The 18,906-nt window shown below is 41.4% G+C and overlaps 1 protein-coding gene across 4 annotated transcripts in view; it reads left to right on the top strand.

Moving 5' to 3' along the window:
* Positions 1-18,906, top strand: part of SCARB2 (scavenger receptor class B member 2) — a 75,321-nt gene that overhangs the window by 31,631 nt on the left and 24,784 nt on the right. For 3 of the 4 annotated variants that reach the window (XM_077882527.1, XM_077882526.1, XM_077882528.1), the window contains exons 3-5: positions 5,418-5,565; positions 6,646-6,834; positions 15,661-15,752. In XM_077882527.1, coding sequence (XP_077738653.1) covers positions 5,418-5,565; positions 6,646-6,834; positions 15,661-15,752 — 429 coding nt within the window. Of the gene's footprint in view, positions 1-3,640; positions 3,739-5,417; positions 5,566-6,645; positions 6,835-15,660; positions 15,753-18,906 lie in introns of those variants that run through there. The other variant, XM_077882529.1, reaches the window with a different exon arrangement.

Below are 18,906 nucleotides of genomic sequence, written 5' to 3'. Positions count from 1 at the left end.
GGAGTTTAAAAACTTTTTTTTTTAAGTAAGAACTCTGTTTTAACAAAAAATGATTTTATTTTTTTATTTTTTATAGAATTTATTTATTCATGAGAGACAGAGAGAGAGGCAGAGACACAGGCAGAGGGAGAAGCAGGCTCCATGCAGGGAGCCCAACGTGGGACTCGATCCTGGGTCTCCAGGATCATACCCTGGGCTGAAGGTGGCGCTCAACCGCTGAACCATCTGGCCTGCCCTCAAAAATGATTTCAAATGAAATATCTCTAAAGTCAATCTTGTGTTTTCCTGCCTGATTAAGTAGTTCATGATGTATAATTCAACCTTTTAGTAATGTCTAGGACCATCACTGTGATTTAAAAGAGTAAGTCAGGGGCTTACTTTTCACCCACCTGGGTGGCTCAGTTGGTTAAGCATCTGCCTGTGGCTCAGGTTATGATCCTGGGGTCCTGGGATCAAGCCCTGCATTGGGGAACCTGCTTCTCCCTCTCCCTCTGCAGCTTTCCCCTGCTTGTGCTCTCTCTCTGTCAAATAAAATAAACATAAAATCTTAAAAAAAAAAAAAAAGAAAGTCATAATCTGAGCCTATGAGGTCCTGGGGCCTTGAACAGCAGTAACATTTATTAGCACCTACTAAGTACCAGGCACTTCAAGTACAGTTCCTTAATTAATTGTCTAGGCATAAGATTTGCTTAGCCTTTTTTTTTTTAAACTCTTGTTTCTATTTCTGGAAGTTTCTTTTTTTCTTTTTTTAAAGATTTTATTGATTTATGTGTGAGAGAGAGAGAGAGAGAGAGAGAGAGAGAGAGAAGCAGGCTCCATGCAGGGAGCCCAACATGGGACTCAATCCTGGGTCTCCAGGATCAGGCCCTGGGCTGAAGGCGGCGCTAAACCGCTGAGCCACCGGGCTGCCCTATTTCTGGAGGTTTCTTTAATGTTCTTGGATCTGGAGAGCAATAATTGATCACTTCTTGCTCTCAGTCTGCTGTTTACCACAGGACCACCTGCTTCTAGTTGACTGTTGTTGAGCTGTGGGGGAGATTTGGGTAACCAGACTTGTTGGTATTATTATTAAAATCCCTCCCCTTACATGTTGGTGGCCTCCCTGTTGTTGCCAGATAAGATGCTTGGGAGGGGAAACATTTTGGGGTTCCCTCCATCAGTTGCTGTTTGGAGAGGCAGGCCCCTCACCTACCCTCCCCATGGCCTCCGAAGAGCAGGAGGCCACTTCTGATAGCCAGTGGCACTTGTCTTCCTTGAGTTAGGACACAGGCCATATGTCAGTCATGCCTTAGGGTGATCAGTGGCTGTGGGAAGTCACGTGGCTAGCTGTGAGTGACCTGACACAATCCCTTCAAGCCTGCCGAGGGAATTAAGTACTTCTGTGGTTTGGGAGCCCTTGGCTTTGACCTTTTGCAATTTATTGAGAAACCAAGTCAAGTCACAGGACTTAAAGTGATTGGAAACTCCATGCTCAATTTCCCTTTAAAATGTTTGGTTCTGGGCAGCCCGGGTGGCTCGGCGGTTTAGCGCCGCCTTCAGTCCAGGGCGTGATCCTGGAGACCCGGGATCGAATCCCATGTCTGGCTTCCTGCGTGAAGCCTGCTTCTTTCTCCCTCTGCCTGTGTCTCTGCCTCTCTCTCTGTGTGTGTCTTGAATGAATGAATAAATAAAATATTTAAAAAATAAAAATAAAAATAAAATGTTTGGTTCTTACAGGGTAAGCAATAAAGAAAACATTAAAAAAGCCATCTCCAGAGTCAATAAACATAAACAAACATTAACGAAGCAGGGTCTAGGCCTGGAATCATTCAGGCCTCTGGGCTTGTGATGTGTGGGTTCAATGAAAAAATCGTCAAGAGCCTTAGCAAGGTTATCAGTTTTCATCATTAGAACACTTGACAAGAGTTCATGCTTCTCCCTCTCCCTCTGCAGCTTTCCCCTGCTTGTGCTCTCTCTCTGTCAAATAAACATAAAATCTTAAAAAAAAAAAAAAAAAAAAAAAGAAAGTCATAATCTGAGCCTATGAGGTCCGCACCTAGGTGGGGTCCCAGCCTCTGGCTTGGCTTTCTTTGAGTACAAATTGGTTTTCCTCCCTGGGGTCACTTTTTCTATTTCTAGTTCCTCAGTGGTCAGTGAAGCCAACAACAGGTCCTGGGCCACTAAAACAAAGAGCTACACCTGGAGAAGGTTGTCACTGTAGGGAAGCTCTGGGAGTAGCCAGTGGGAAGGGGTTTGCCTTGGAAACATCCTCTTCTCCTCCAGCTCTGACAATTCACTTTGCATTAACTGATGTGTAAAGTCAAGGAAAACCTTGGGTGTGGAGTCAGGTGACCAGGATTCCAGACCTGGTTCCAACACGTGCTGGCAAGTCCTGGGCTCCTACTTTATGTGACTCTCCATTTTCTGATTTATCAAAAGGCTGGGTTGTGATTTCTATATAACGGTTTTTGATGGCAAGCAAGACAAACTATCTCTGGCTAATTTAAATAAAAAGGGATTCTAGGGGTGCCTGGGTGGCTCAGGGCTTGATCCCGGGGTCCCTGGATTGAGTCCCACATCCAGCTCCCTGAAGGGAGCCTGCTTCTCCCTCTGCCTGTGTCTCTGCCTCTATCTCTGTGTCTCTCATGAATAAATAAATATCTTTAAAAAAAATTTTTTTTAAAAGGACTTTATTTGAAGGCTATAAAGTGGGTTACAGACTCCATGGGGCAGGGTGGAGAGCAGCTCTAAAGGTCCAAGTCACAGGTGCGCATGGCTCCTCTCATTCCATGTGCACCCCTGCCAGAGGAAGCTTTCTTTTTTCCTGGGTTTTTCATCTTGAGGCTCTGTGCTCAGAATCAGAGGCCGAGGGAAGGGAACCATCGAGCATGGGTCCCTCACCACGGCCCAGTGCAGGGGAGGAAGGAAAACAGGGCTCTGAGAGGCAGAAAAGTAAATGAATGGGTGTCAGACCCCTGGAGTCTGCAGCTCCTGGCTGCAGGCATGTTTGACACTACATACGTCCTCTATTAGGTTTTGTACTCATTCCTCGTAACCGGAAGTGTATATAATTTTTCTTTCTCTCTCTCCTATTTAGCCTTTGTTAGAGGCATTCTTGGGTTTCATCCTGCAGATGTTTTTAAAGTACTTATTAAGGAGGCTGTGTGATACAGTAGAAGAGCACTGACTCCTGTAATGCTCATCTGTGCCCTGTGTCCCCATCTATAAAAGTGAGACAAAAATGCTTGCTCCAGGGGATCCCTGGGTGGCTCAGCGGTTTGGCGCCTGCCTTTGGTCCAGGGCGTGATCCTGGGTCCCAAGATCGAGTCCTGCGTAGGGCTCCCGGCATGGAGCCTGCTTCTCCCTCTGCCTGTGTCTCTGCCTCTCTCTTTCTCTCTCTGTGTATCTATCATGAATATATAAATTAAAATATCTTTAAAAAAAATGCTTGCTCCATCTGTGCCACACCCTTGCTGTAAGGACTAAATGAAATCATGTGGTTAAACCCTTTGAGGAGCCGTGCAGGGTCAGATATTTATTTATTTATTGTGCATAGCTTGGTGCTTAATGATAAAGAGCAAAGACATCTATTTTGATGCATCTATACATTTGCTATTTGCTTATTGATTTTTATCTTAAATTCTAGACATTGAGGTATACGAGTTTCATAAGCTTGCCTACAGTCTACCCGAGGTGTCCAGATAATTCCTTCATCACAATCTGAATGATGTCACTAAGCACAGTAGTGCCAAAGACACGGTAGGACAGCCTGCTCTGCAGGTGTTCAAGGGCGTGTGGCTGTGGTCAGGAAATGCTTAGAGGAGGTGGTAGGTTTATACCTTTGTCAGGATATTAATCAGCTTGTCCAGTAGAAACACACTGTGAATCACATATGTAATTTAAGATCTTTCTAGTAGCCACATCAAAAACAAAGCAAAAGAAATAGGTGCAATTAATATGAATAATATATTTTTATTTTACCCGTTATACTTAAAAGCATATAATCATTCCAAAGCATATAATTGTCAATATAAAACATTAAGGAAATGTTTTACATTCCTTTTTTCGTGCTGTTTTGAAATCTGCGTGTTTTACCCTTACAACACATCTCAGTTCTGATTAGCCACAGTTCAAGGATCTAGGAGACACGTGGCTATCAGGTCAGGCTCAGCCCTGGATAGAACAGAGAGAAAAGGTGAGGAGCAGAGGGACAGAAGCAGTAGACACTGGATTTAGTGAACATTTACTATGGACCAGGCAGGACCAGGACTAGTATAAGCCGTTGAATGAACAAACTATCAGATCCTGTTTCTATCTAGAATTTTGGTATTTTGTTCATCATGAATGTTTTTGCATTGATTTTGATTTTAAAAAACGCATTGCAATATGATTTACCTTCATTCCAGAGTGTTCTGGCACTCCTTATATTTTGCATACAAGGTGAGCCGCCCCCTTCCCCCCCAGGGAGGCCCTGGCCTCAGGCCTTTTCTGTGAACTTCCTAAAACCTCATCCGGAGGCCTGAACCTGAACCAAACTGAACTGTATATCACAAACGGGAGCGAACTCCTCTAATTTACTAAGCTTTGGGCATTTATTTTGTTAAATGTTTCAGCTAAATTCAAGTTAGCAATAAAAAGACTTGGGGCACCTGGGGGGCTCAGTGGTTGAGCGTCTGCCTTCTTTCTGCTCAGGTTGTGATCTCCGGGTCCTGGGATCGAGTCCCACATCGGTCTCCCTGCATGGAGCCTGCCTCTCCCTCTGCCTGTGTCTCTGCCTCTCTGTGTCTCTCCTGAATAAATAAATAAAAATTTATTTAAAAAAAAGAAAAAGACTTTGGAAAATAAATCGAAATTCAGACTGAATCTATGAACTGAAAAGTCTGAAAATATTTCAGGAGCAAACTAACTCAGCAGAGCATTCATTGGCTTTGATTTCCTGGTCAAGGTGACCCTGGACCATCACATGTCCACCACCACCCCGCCCACCCCACCCCCCAGCCCCATAGAAGAAAAGAATGAAAAAGACAGTGTTTTGTTTTTTTTTCCAAAGATTTTATTTATTTATTCATGAGAGACACAGAGAGAGAGAGACAGAGAGAGAGAGAGAGGAAGAGACACAGAGGGAGAAGCAGGCTCCCCGCTGAGCAGGGAGCCCGAGTGGGGCTCCACCCCAAGACCTTAGGATCATGACCTGAGCCCAAGGCAGCCGCTTAACCCACTGAGTCTCCCGGGTGCATAGTCTCCAGTGTTTAAGGGAGTGGTATCAGCAGGCTCTCTTGGTAATGGTTATAGTGGGAATGCTGTATTGGAAATAGCTTCAATAAAAAAACAAACAAACAAACAAACAAAAAAAGAAATAGCTTCAATGCTAAAAGAGAGGTCAAGTATTGCTTTTTAAAGTGGTGCCTATTTTCAAACAATCCTTTTCTCTCTTTTAGGGAACTTAGAGACAAAGCAGACATTCAGTTTGGAGATAATGGAACAACCATATCAGCTGTTAGCAACAAGGCCTATGTTTTTGAACGAAATCAATCTGTTGGAGACCCTAAAACTGACTTAATTAGAACATTAAATATTCCTGCAGTGGTAAGTAGGCGTTTTCAGTATCATTACTATGGATTTTAGAAGAAAGGAAAAAGCTAAGTTAAGGCTGTTACAGTTTTACATTCAGGAGTTATTAAGTTACATTAAAAATATAGATACATTTGTACACTTCCCTTCCTTAGAGTTTATCTGAGACTCTTTTCTGAGATTTTTTTAAACAAGATCTTTTCAAATGGTGACATAATACAAGTTTTAGGATCACCCCCACCCCGAGTTTCTTGCTGTGTGTTTGGGATCAGCTCTTGTGTAAATAAAGATATCCCTAGGATTTTTTTTTTTTGAGGGGATGCAAGTGGGTAGCTAATAATTTTTTAAAGATTTATTTGCCCCTTGTTTTGGTTCAGAAAGTCTAGCAACAAAATTTGCATACCACTTCTTGGCTTGGATTTCGATCTTATTAGATTTATTATTTTTCAAAATATATACTGACTTTTTCACCCTTAACGAACCGCGGAGGCGGGGTGCTGATTACAGCCTAGCCCGATTTCACTGAGCTCAGTTATAATGACAATCCCATCCAAGAAAGATGCAGGAGACCCAGAAAACTTCCCTATTCACCTACAGCAACCCCCTCTGAGGCTTCTGCTCTAACTCCTGGGTGACAATGACATATGCGCTGCACAGTTATGGTGGACCCAGGACTTAGAAATTACTAGATCCTAGATCTGGCCTGCCCTGCTGCCTACCCGTGCAGGGTTTAAAACGAGGGTACAGCCTCTGGCTCGGGTCATGGGGCCAGTGGTGCCACGTTGTGGCGGAAGATGCCAGCGTCTCTACAAGAGTTTTTCTCATTGCATTTGCTCCGTGGAGAAAACTCCAGAGCTAGCTGCACTAGCTCGACTCACAATGCTGAACTCACACTTAAACAACGTAATACTGAGAATGGGCAATAACTGAAGAGTCTTATTCTTGTGCACGCAGCCAGGGAGGATCATTTCTGGCCGCTTTTTCAGCTATATAGTTTTCACATTTACTTTTAAGTTTCCAAACCCTTTTTGCCAAAAGGGGCAGTAGTAGAGTGGGGTGGAGACTCTGCCATCTGAATGTGCCTGTGCTTCTCAGACTGCCATGGAATGGGCCCATCTTCACTTCTTCCGGGAGCTCATCGAGGCGCTGTTGAAGGCCTATCAGCAGACGCTCTTTGTGACACACACCGTGGATGAATTGCTCTGGGGCTACAAAGATGAGATCTTGTCCCTCATCAACGTTTTCAAACCAGAGATCTCTCCCTATTTTGGCCTGTACTATGGGGTAAGTTGATTTTTCTTTTTGAAACCTCTTTATTCAGCTGATTGGGGGCGGGGGGAGGGCACTCCAAGCCACATTTCATCTTCACTTTGGATTTCTTCCAGAAGAAGACCAAAATTGCCTGGAATTCTGGATGTCTTGTAGAGCATGTGAAAACTAAGAAAGTGTTTTAGTTTTTAGAAAAAAAGAAAAGCTTCTCCCACAATTTCAATATGCTACCAGCACTGACTTTGAATGAGAGCAGCTATGAAAACTACATAGTGTGGCTGTGCCATTAAACAGTTGCAGTCTTTCAAAGTATCATAAATTTCAGGGATCAATGCCAGCTCTTCACTGATGACTTAGGGGCTGAACTTATGTATCAGCTTGACAGAGACAAATAAACTAAATAGGAACATTAGATCATCCATTAGGGGTAGTAGCTACATGGATAATTGGAAACTCCGTGTCATTCATCCATGATTTCTTATATTTATAAGTGGAACTTGTGTAGTTCGTAGACTTTATTCACTTTGGCTCAAAATAAAAAATATCAGCCATCAAGTAATTACTATTCAAAGCATATGTTATTGTTGCTTAAATTTCAAATGAATTGAAGTTAAAAGGAATTTTAAAAATCCGCATTCCCTGATGTCCCCCACCAAAACAAAATAAAACAAAAACTTTTTAAAAATGGGTAGTGGGGGGCAACCCTGGGGGCTTACTGGTTTGGCGCCGCCTTTGGTCCAGGGCGTGATCCTGGACACCCGGGATCGGGTCCCGCATCAGGCTCCCCGCGTGGAGCCTGCTTCTCCCTCTGCCTCTGTCTCTGCCCCTCTCTTTCTCTCTCTGTGTCTCTCATGAATAAATGAATAAAATCTTTTAAAAAATAAAAATAAAATATAAAACGGGTAGTGGGACATTGGTAATGACAAACTCAAATGCCAAGAAGAAAGGGTAAGATTAATGGTAGAGTCTGAGTGATGAATTTCCTTAACTTTAAGTTTGTAGTTACTCTCTTGTTCTCACCACTTGAGAATCTCACCCTTATCCTATAATTTCTGAGCATGTTCCTCTATGTCTGTGGCATATGGTGATAATACTGTCCCTGTGTCTTCGAAGGTGTACAAAAGTTAGACTCCATTCAAACAAAATAGTAAAAAAGTTTTTCATATGATTTATGCAAGAGGTGCGTCCTAGGAATAGGGCTGGGCTTAGCCTGAATCCTTCACTCTGGGGGAGTGGACTTAATAGATGCTCCCTAGAAGATCCCATCTGAAAATATCCCAGCTTCCACAAGACCAGAGGAAGCACTGATTTCTTGTTAAGCTGTGACTAGACCTCCCTTCTTGAAAAAATTTCAGGAGAACTTCCAACAGAGACAACAAAGCTTTAAAAAAAAAATTATTATTATTATTTTAGAGAGGGAGGAGGGGAGGGGCAGAAGGAGAGGTAGAGAGAAATTCCCAAGGAGGCTCCATGGCCAGCATGGAGCCCGACTCAGGGCTCGATCTCACAACCCTGAGATCACAATCTGAGCGAAAATCAAGAGTCAGACGCTTAGCTGACTGAGCCACTCAGGCGCCCCAACAAAGTTTTCCTTAAGGCCATTTGGGTCCCAGTGGTTTCCATCCACCTGCCAGGTAGATCCTGTTCCTAAGATCTCAGTATATTTCAGGTTATTTCCATTGTATAGCTTGCTTTTCTGTTTTGTTTTGGTTTTATATCACTGACTTCATCAGACATAAAACTAACATTCTTTTATATCTTTTTAAAATGTAACCCACATTTATGGACTGGTTAGGAAATTGGCATTTTTGCTTTCTCAAGGCAAGGATGTGTTGCTTTATGTATTTATTTATTTCTTCATTTCTCTTTCCTTGCCCTTTGCCACATTTTGTAGACACCACTATATCTCCATAGGGCCCCACTCGTGAAAAGCCCTGTCCCGTTGCTCGGTTGGATTTGTACCTTGAGTGGATTTCCCACAGCCAGGAATAGAGCAGAAGACTTGAAATCAGAGGGCCTGGATTTATGTTCTGACTTTTTCACTTGATTAACTGTGGGACTATTTCTGAACCTTGGTTTCATCATGTGTGACTTGAGGCTAAAAGTATCCATGCTTCCAAAGTTGTTTTGAAAGGCTAAGTGAGAAGTCCATAAAAAGGCTTTGGAAGCTATAAATCGCAGTACACATTTCAGGAGCTGCTATTTTCCCCCGAAGACTGGCCCCAGAGAAGACCCTGAAATCATGCAAACGGTCTTTCCATTTGGGACCCAAATAAACTGCCTGTGGTGTTGTTGGTAAAAAGGCAGTGTCCCCGGTCAGTTTGTCACCTGCTCTGGTCAAATACTGATTATTTGGCCAATAGCATGAAAATTCATGCTTGAGCTGCCATTCATTCAAAGACCAGGATAAGCTGTGAGGGTGCACACCTTCCTCGGCACCCATTTCGCTGCCCCCACCCGAGCCTTCCTTAAACCTGGTGGTGTGGTGCCAGCATCCCACTCGGATGCACCAGGCTTGCATGCCTGTCCTACCTGCTCCACTACAGATGACAAAGAGAGAAATTTTAGTGAATGCCATTGGGCACTTTTCCTTTAAAGACTCTAGTGATGAAGGGGATCCCTGGGTGGCTCAGCGGTTTGGCGCCTGCCTTTGGCCCAGGGCGCGATCCTGGAGACCCGGGATCGAATCCCACATCGGGCTCCCGGTGCATGGAGCCTGCTTCTCCCTCTGCCTGTGTCTCTGCGTCTCTCTCTCTCTCTCTGTGACTATCATAAATAAATAAAAATTAAAAAAAAAAAAAAGACTCTAGTGATGAAACAAACAATGGGGAGGGACAAGGTATGAGAATGAACAGGGTGAGTGAATGTAGAATATTGGCACAGAACTTCTGAGAAGAAGGGACCTGGTTAAATATCAGATGCTCTTATTTTCATATTGCAGAGCCAATCAGCATTGATTTTAGGGCGCCTCTGTTCTCCTTGGCATAAGAGAGTTCAGGCACCTCCCACTGAGTGTGTATTCTTGGATCTATAAAATTATAGTTGTCAGGAAGTGTCTTTGGGAGGTCAGCAAGTCCAGCCTGTCCTTCAGGGGCGGAGGTGGGGATCCTCTTACATTACAGTAGTGGTATGACTGTGGGAGTCCTAGCTCAGAGCACCTCTCCATCTCCTGCAGTAGTATGTTCTTTCTATCCAGCGCACATCCCTGCCATCGTAACATAAAACCTACTTATTCCTGCTTGTCCTCAAGTAAGAGGTTCAACAAGACAGGGAAGCATTCACACACAGTGTCTGACTCCTGGGCAGAAAACAGTCGGGCGGGGAGAACCCTTGTTGAATTACTGTGAAACATTGAAATGTTTACCCACCTGGCTAAGCTCATATCTGAGTTAAGTGGAAGACTTCAGGAAATAGCATCCGTTCATGTTTAAAATTGGTGGCTCAGCATTTTGTGTGTGGAGTATTTGAATTTTCCTTTAGTTGTTGTAATGTTCACATTGCTGCTCCTAAAGAGCTATTTCTTGTATCTTAAAGTCATGTAAAGCTTCATGCAGGGAACACATGACCATTATACATGTGGGCCATGTTGATATATTGACATAATTGGCAAGATAATGTTAAGTGACAGTAGGCAAAAAATATGAGAAGAGAATTCACAAAGGGTATGAATTTTGTTTTTTAAGGTTTTATTTATTTATTCATGAGAAACACACAGAGAGAGGCAGAGACACAGGCAGAGGGAGAAGCAGGCTCCCTGCAGGGAGCCAGATGTGGGACTCGATCCCAGGACCCCGGGATCATGCCTTGAGCCAAAGGCAGATGCTCAACCACTGAGCCACCCAGCCGCCCCAGGTAGGAATGTTAAGACAAAGAGCTGAAAGATAGGAAAAAAGCGATCAACCTCAGGGAATGTAGAAATGTAAAAAGAGATAAGAAACCTTTTTCTTTTTTGGTTCATCTCTAATTTTTTTTTTAATTTTTATTTATTTATGATAGTCACACAGAGAGAGAGAGAGGCAGAGACACAGGCAGAGGGAGAAGCAGGCTCCATGCACCGGGAGCCCGATGTGGGATTCGATCCCGGGTCTCTAGGATCGCCCTGGGCCAAAGGCAGGCGCCAAACCGCTGCGCCACCCAGGGATCCTGGTTCATCTCTAATTAGATGAACCAGAGCTTAACAGAAGTCACTTGGGGAATGTAAACTGATTTACTCTACTATTTCCACCACTTAGCAGCTGAGCAATTTGATAATATATATCAAAAGGCTTAAACATGTTGGTGTTCTTTTCTCTAGTCATTCTACTTTTATGGGTCTGTGTAGAAAACAAAAGGACTGACAAGGCTTTAGGCATAAGGATATTCATACAGTATCATTTGTAATACCAAAAAAATAAAAAATTAAATACCTAATAATAAGAGAATAATTATTTCTACAGAATGTGATGGAGTCATTAAGCTACACTTATGAAGAACTTTTGGTAACATGGGAAATATGTCAAGTAAAAAATTGTGTATAAATATATATATGCACAATTGTGTATATGCATAAAAATTGTGTGTATATATTACACGTGTATAATATATCTTAGTTCTAGAAACAAATGTTGTAGAGAAAAGAGACTGAAAAGAAACAGACCAAAGTACTAATAGTAGTTCCCATTGGCTAGAAGAATGATGAATAATGGGCACTTTTTATTTATTTATTTATTTTATTTTATTTATTTTTTTAAATTTTTATTTATTTATTATAGTCACACAGAGAGAGAGAGAGAGAGAGAGGCAGAGACATAGGCAGAGGGAGAAGCAGGCTCCATGCACCAGGAGCCCGACGTGGGATTCGATCCCGGGTCTCCAGGATCGCGCCCTGGGCCAAAGGCAGACGCCAAACCGCTGCACCACCCAGGGATCCCAAGGATAATGGGCACTTTTTAAAGAAAAATTTCATTTAATTATTTGAGAAAAAGAACAGGAGTAGTGGGAAGCAGCAGAGGTGGAAGGAAGGAGAAGCAGACTCTCTGCTGAAGTAGGGAGCCTGATGTGGGGTTTGATCCCAGGTTCCTGGGATCATGACCTGAGCCAAGGAGACACAAAACCGACCGAGCCACACAGGTGCCCCTCAGCACTTTTTTTATACATCATTCTATATTTTCTAATGAGATTTTTACTTTTACAACCAACTGTATAATCAGAAGAAAAACCTATTCTAAAAATAAAGCAGAACACAAGTACTATGCATCAACTTATTACCCCAAAATGCATATGTTAATACCCAAAAACGTATCTGTGACAAACTCCCAAAGATAGCTTAAAGCAATGGCAATAGAACAGTCTGGTTAGGGATCCCTGGGTGGCTCAGTGGTTGAACATCTGCCTTCAGTTCAGGGTGTGATCCCGGGTCCTGGGATCAAGTCCCACATCGGGCTCCCTGCAGGGAGCCTGCTTCTCCCTCTGCCTGTGTCTCTGCCTCTCTGTGTGTATGTCTCATGAGTAAATACATTTTTTTTTTTAAGAACAGCCTTTGGTTATTATTCTTAGCTTATCAACAAAGTGCCTGTCACATAATAAGCATAACAAGCACGAGAACAATTATGATAGTAATGGAATGGATGCATCACGAAGGCAGTCATTAGTGTCCACTTGGTTCACTGACACGCAGTGCTGGACACGTGGTAGGCGTTCAGTAAGTGCTCGCTAATAGACAAATGAGTTCCACACCCTGGTAAGCAGATCAGCCTGTGGAGTGTGGGGTTACAGAGCTGGGCTTCAGTCCTAGCTCCTACCATCTGGGCAAGTCATTTAGACTTCTCTCTGCTTCAAATTTCTCATCTATAAAATGAGGATAAAATAGTGCTTGTCTATATTAGTTTCCTGTTGCTGCTATAACAAATGGCCATAAATTAAGGGGCTTAACACAACATAGATTTACTCTCTTAACAGTTCCAGCTGTCAGTAGTCCTAAAGTCAGGGTGTGGTCAGGGCTGTGTTCCTTCCGGAGGCTCTCGGGAGCTTTAGATTGTCTGCATGTGCCTAAAAGAAGTGTGACTTGGAAAGCATGTGCAGGTGAAGAAAGCTTACTTGAAAATGGGACTATAGGGACTATGGGGACACCTGGGTGGCTCAGTTGTTAAGCATCTGCATTTGGCTCGGGTCGTGATCCTGGGGTTTTGGAATCAAGTCCCGCATTGGGCTCCCCATTGGGAGCCTGCTCATGTCTCTGTCTCTCTCTCTGTGTCTCTCATGAGTAAATAAATACAATCTTTAAAAAAAAAAAGAAAAGAAAAGAACATGGGACTATATTAATATTACTTTCTTCTGGTGCAGCTAATGCATAATAGAATCCTGGCCCTGGACTTAGGCTTTCTTATTTTTTATTATTGAGATAGAATTCACTTTCCATAAATTTCACCATTTTAAAGTGTACCAATCAGCAGTTTTTAGTATATTCACAAGGCTGTGCAACCACCACCACTATGTAATTTTAGAACATTTTCGTCATCCTCCAAAAAAAAAACCCCACATACTCAGTAGTCACTTCCATTTCTCCTCCTTCCAATAATCCACTTTCTGTCTCTAGGGGTTTGCCTGTGAATCTATAGAATTTTTTTTAATAGTTAAAACATTTGTGTCTTTTTTGGTTTTCTTTTCGCTTTTATAAAGAAAAGTAAGGTTATACTTTTTGTTTGAAACAGAACATAAATAATCCCTCTATGCACCTGCCCAATGTCTCTCCTGCCCATTGGGGTGCTAGGACATCTGCTGCTGTGTAGGAGAGTCCAGGCTGGCCCCGGCTGAAAAAGGAGATGAGCCAGCACTCTCGGTGTGGGAGCTTCCTCAGAGCCAGAGAGGAAGGGCGTTTGGGAATGGAGCTTGGCTTTGCTAGGCAAAATTTAATATTAAAAAAACCTAGCAGACATGCCCACTCTACCGATAGGGGCCAGGAAGCACCACCTCTGAGTTGGAACAATCTCTGGCAGTTGAACATTCCTATGCAACTTGGACATCTCTGTAGATGGAATCATAGAATATATGACCTTCATGTCTGACTTCTTTTATTTAGCATAATGTTTATCAGCCTCATCCATGCTGTAGGAGGTATCAGCACTTTATTCATTCTGTGGCCGAGGGATATTCTATTGTATGGATAGACCATACTTTATCTATTCATCAGTTGATGGATACTTGGGTGGTTCTACTTTTTGGCTATTATGGATAATGCTGCTCTGAACATTTGTGTACAAGTGTTTGTATGGACATGGGCTATATACTTTGGAATGAAATCCTCTTGGGTATATAGGGAGGAGTGGAATTGAAGGTCATATGGTAATTCTGTGTTTAACATTTTGAGGAACCACCGAACTGTTTTCCATATCGACTGCAACATCGTCCATCTGTCCCTACCAGCAGTGCATGAAGGCTCGGATTTCTCCACATCCTCACCAATACTTGTTGTTTTCCTTTTTTAGGATTTATTCATTTATTTTAGAGAGAGAGCATGAAACAGGAGGGGCAGAGAGACAGGGAGAGAGAATCTCAAGCAGACTCCCTGCTGAGTGTGGAGCCTAAGGCAGGGCTTGATCTCATGACCTTGAGATCACAACCTGAGCCAAAACCAAGAGCTGGACCCTTAAGCGACTGCACCACCCAGGCACCCTGTTTTTGTTTTGTTTTGTTTTGGTTTTTACTCACCATCCTGGTGGGTGTGAAATAGTATTGTGGTTTTGATTTGCATTTCTCTAATGACTGATGATGTTGAGCATCTTTTCATGTACTTGTTGGCCATTTGAATATTTTCTTTAGAGAAATGTCTCTTCAAATCCTATGTCCATTATTTAATTGGGCTTCTTTTTAAAACCATAAAGTAATAATATGATTAATATGGTATTTAGTCAAATAGTCACTGTATTCCTTTGTTCTGGTTCAGTCTTATGTAGCAGTTAGGCCCAACTAGGGTAGTTTCATGAAGATTAAGTTTCTCAGTTACTGTATCAGTTGGGGTTCTCCAGAAAAACAGAATCATTAGGAGATCTATATCTGTAGTATCTACCTGAGGGATTTATATGTATTAAGAAATTGGCTCATGCAATGGTGGAGGTAGCAAGTGGCTAGTTTGAAATACATAAGACAGGGTGGCAGGCTAGAAACTCAGGCAGGATTTCTGTATTGCAGGATGAAGAATTCCCTTTTTGTCCAGCAAACCTCAGATTTTGTTTTTATTTTTTTATTTTTATTTATTTTTTTATTTATTTATGATAGTCACAGAGAGAGAGAGAGAGAGAGAGAGGCAGAGACATAGGCAGAGGGAGAAGGAGGCTCCATGCACCGGGAGCCCGACGTGGGATTCAATCCCAGGTCTCCAGGATCGCGCCCTGGGCCAAAGGCAGGCGCTAAACCACTGTGCCACCCAGGGATCCCAGATTTTGTTAATAACTAGGGGCACCTGGGTGGCTCAGATGGTTAAGCATCTGCCTTCGGCTCAGGTTATGATCTCCAGATCCTGGGCTCAAGCCTTGCGTTAGGTTCCCTGTTCAGTGGGGAGCCTGTTTCTCTCTCTCTCCCTCTGCCTCTCCCCCTGCTTGTGCTCTGTCTCCACCCCCCACTCTCAAATGAATAAATTTAAAAAATCTTTAAAACCTTCAGCTGATGGGATGAGTCCACCCATATTACCCGGGGTAATCTCTTTTACTTAAAGTCAATTGATTGTAAATGTTAATCATATCTACAAAATACAGCAACATCTAGACTAGTGTTTGACCAAACAACTGGGCACCATAGCCTAGCCAAGTTGACACATACAATTAACAATCACAGTTTCTTAAAATGATTATATTTACTTATTTTCAGAAAAATGGGACTAATGATGGAGACTATGTTTTTCTAACCGGAGAAGACAATTACCTTAACTTTTCAAAGATTGTGGAGTGGAATGGAAAAACGTAAGTGTAATGTTTTACCAATGTAATTATTTTTTAAATTTTTGTTTGAATTGAGTGTTCAATTATGTATTATTTCAAAAAAAATGTTAACTCATTTTTTGGATGAAAACTATAAATACATAAAATCTCTTTATAACCACTATTGTATAAATCAAGATGGGGACAACACACTTTACATATTAAATACTAGTGCTCTGTAGACCGATCAGGGTTAGACATGAATTACAAGCAGTGAAAGCTTCACTTTCCACGTGGTCATTGAATGATGTGTAGCTACAGCACAGATACTTTAACACCACTTGTTTTGTGGGGAGACGGAAGAGTTTCTCTTTTTAATTTAATTTACTGATTGTGAATTGTTCATGTATTTTTCTTTAAAGATAAAATTAATTAGAGTTCACTATATGGTATTTCAGAAATATTTTTTAACATTTATAACTTGTAAACACCCACTTCCAAAAAGTTGCTGAGGCAGTTTACAGTAAAGCTACATGTAAAACAAGACACTTTCTTTAAGTCAGAGGCTTTTGATAAAGCCTTGGAGGGAAAAAGGAGGGTAATTCTTGAACCCTTGTTCTTGAACCTTATTTACATCTAAATTTCCCAGAAGTATGGGCAAAAAACTGGTGTGGAATATAGGGAACCCCCCCCCCCCACTCCATACTACCTTTGCAACTTTTCTGTGAATCTCAAACTATTTTTAAGTAAAAGTTTATTTAAACTTTAAAAAGCACACATATCCATGTAAATAAATATATATTTGTGCATGTGTACACATACAAACACACATACACCAAAATAGATAAGATCCCCAAAAGAATATGTGAGAAGCTGGCAATAGTATTGCTTCTGGAGGGGCGCCCTGGATGACCAAGGCACTGGCCACAAGGAAATTTACTTGTAAACAGGATATAGCTGGATTTTTTAAAAAAATTATTTTGATGGGATGAGCACTGGGTGTTATACTATATGTTAGCAAATCGAACTCCAATAAAAAATACACATAAAAATTGTATTTAAATTCAGTTTGCCAACGTATAGTATAACACCCAGTACTCATCTCATCAAGTGCCCTCCTCAGTGCCCGTCACCCAGTTACTCCATCCCTCACCCTCCTCGCCTTCTGTTACCCTTTGTTTGTTTCCCAGAGTTAGGAGTCTCTTATGGTTTGTCTTCCTTTCTAATTTTTCCCCATTCAGTTTCTCATCTTCCCTTATGGTCTGGATTTTGTTTTAAACTCAACTGTCATTTTCTTTCCAATCTTTCAATAACATAGTGTAATCCTTTTCAATATGTATTATAATTATTGATGTAATTACAATATAATGATATAGTATTTAATATATTGGACTTTTTTTCTGATTTATGTCCGTTCCACCCTCAGATTTTTATGGTTCCCATTTAACAATATTTTCCTGACAAAATTAAAAGCTGCCTATTGTCTCTTCTTCTCCAAAACAGAACAATAACTTTACCAATTTCATAACACATTATACCCATCTTCATGCTATTCTTGCCTTCAATTTGTTTCACATTCTTTGGAAGCCAAATATAAGTAAAATGTGTATTACTTTTATAGTAAATATTTAATTAAATGTATCAGCATACTTTATTGCATTTTCTTTTTTATTTTATGTACATTTTTATTGAAAATCTAGTTAACATAATATTAGTGTAATATTAGTTTCAGGTGTACCATATAGTGATTCATCACTTCAGTACAGACCTGGTGCTCATCCATCAAGTGTGCTCTTCGTTACCTATTTTTTTTTTATTATTTTAAGTTTTTATTTAAATTGCAGTCAGTTAACATACAGTGTCATATTGGTTTCAGGAGTAGAGTTTAGTGATTCGTCACTTACATACAACAGCCAGTGCCTATCACAAGCGCCCTCCTTAATACCCATCACATGTAGCCCATTTTGCCACCCACCTTCCCTCCAGCAACCCTCAGTTTACAGTTTATTCTCTATAGTTAAGAGTCTCCTCTGGTTTGCCTCCCTCTCTTTTTTCCCTTCACCTATGTTCATCTGTTTTGTTTTCTTAAATTCCACATAGGAGTCATATGGTATTTGTCTTTCTCTGACTTATTTCACTTGGCATAATACACTCTAGCTCATCCATGTCATCACAAATGGCAAGATTTCATTCCTTTGATGGCTGAGTAATATTCCATGTATATATATGCCACATCTTCTTTATCCATTCATCAATTGAAGAACATTTGGGCTCTTGCCATAATTTGCCTATTATTGGTAATGCTGCTATAAACATTGGGGTGATGTGCCCCTTCAAATCAGTATTTCTGTATCCTTTGGGTAAATACCTAGTACTGCAATTGCTGGCTCATAGGGTAGTTCTATTTTTAACTTTTGAAAGAACCTCCAAAAAAATAAGTAAATAAATAAAAGAACCTCCATACTGTTTTCCAAGTGACTGCACCATTTTTCATTCCCACCGGAAGTGAAAGAGGGTTTCTCTTTCTCCACATCATTGCCAACACCTATTGTTTCTTGTGTTGTTGATATTAGCCATTCTGACAGGTGTGAGATGATATCTCATCCTGTTTTGTTTTGTTTTTTAAAGATTTTATTTATTTATTCCTGAGAGAGAGAGGCAGAGACACAGGCAGAGAGAGAAGCAGGCTCCATGCAGGGAGCCTGACGTGGGACTCGATCCCGGGACTACAGGATCACGCCGTGCCCCGAAGGCAGGCGCTAAACCGCTGCGCCACCCAGGGATCCCCCTCATCCTGGTTTTGCTTTGTATTCCCCTGATGATGGATGATATTGAGCATCTCTTTTTATATGTCTATTAGCCATCTATATGTCTTATTTGGAAAAATGTCTGTTCAATCTTCTACCCATTTCTTAACTGAATTATTTGTTTTTTGGGTGTTGAGTTTGTAATCTTTTTTTTTTTTTAAATAGATTTTGGATACTATAACCCTTTGTCAGTTAGGTATTTGCAAATATCTTCTCCCATTCTGTAGGTTGCCTTTTAGTTTTGATTGTTTCCTTCATTTGCAGAAGCTTTTTTTCTTGATGAAGTCCCTGTAGTTCATTTTTGCTTTTGTTTCCCTTGCCTTCAGAGATGTGTCTAGTAATAAGTTGCCATGGCTAATGTCAAAGAAGTTGCTGCCTATGTTCTCCTC

This window comes from Canis aureus, chromosome 33, assembly GCF_053574225.1.
Source record: "Canis aureus isolate CA01 chromosome 33, VMU_Caureus_v.1.0, whole genome shotgun sequence".
Classification (NCBI taxonomy): Eukaryota; Metazoa; Chordata; class Mammalia; order Carnivora; family Canidae; genus Canis; species Canis aureus.
This window is presented reverse-complemented; position numbering and strand designations above follow the sequence as displayed.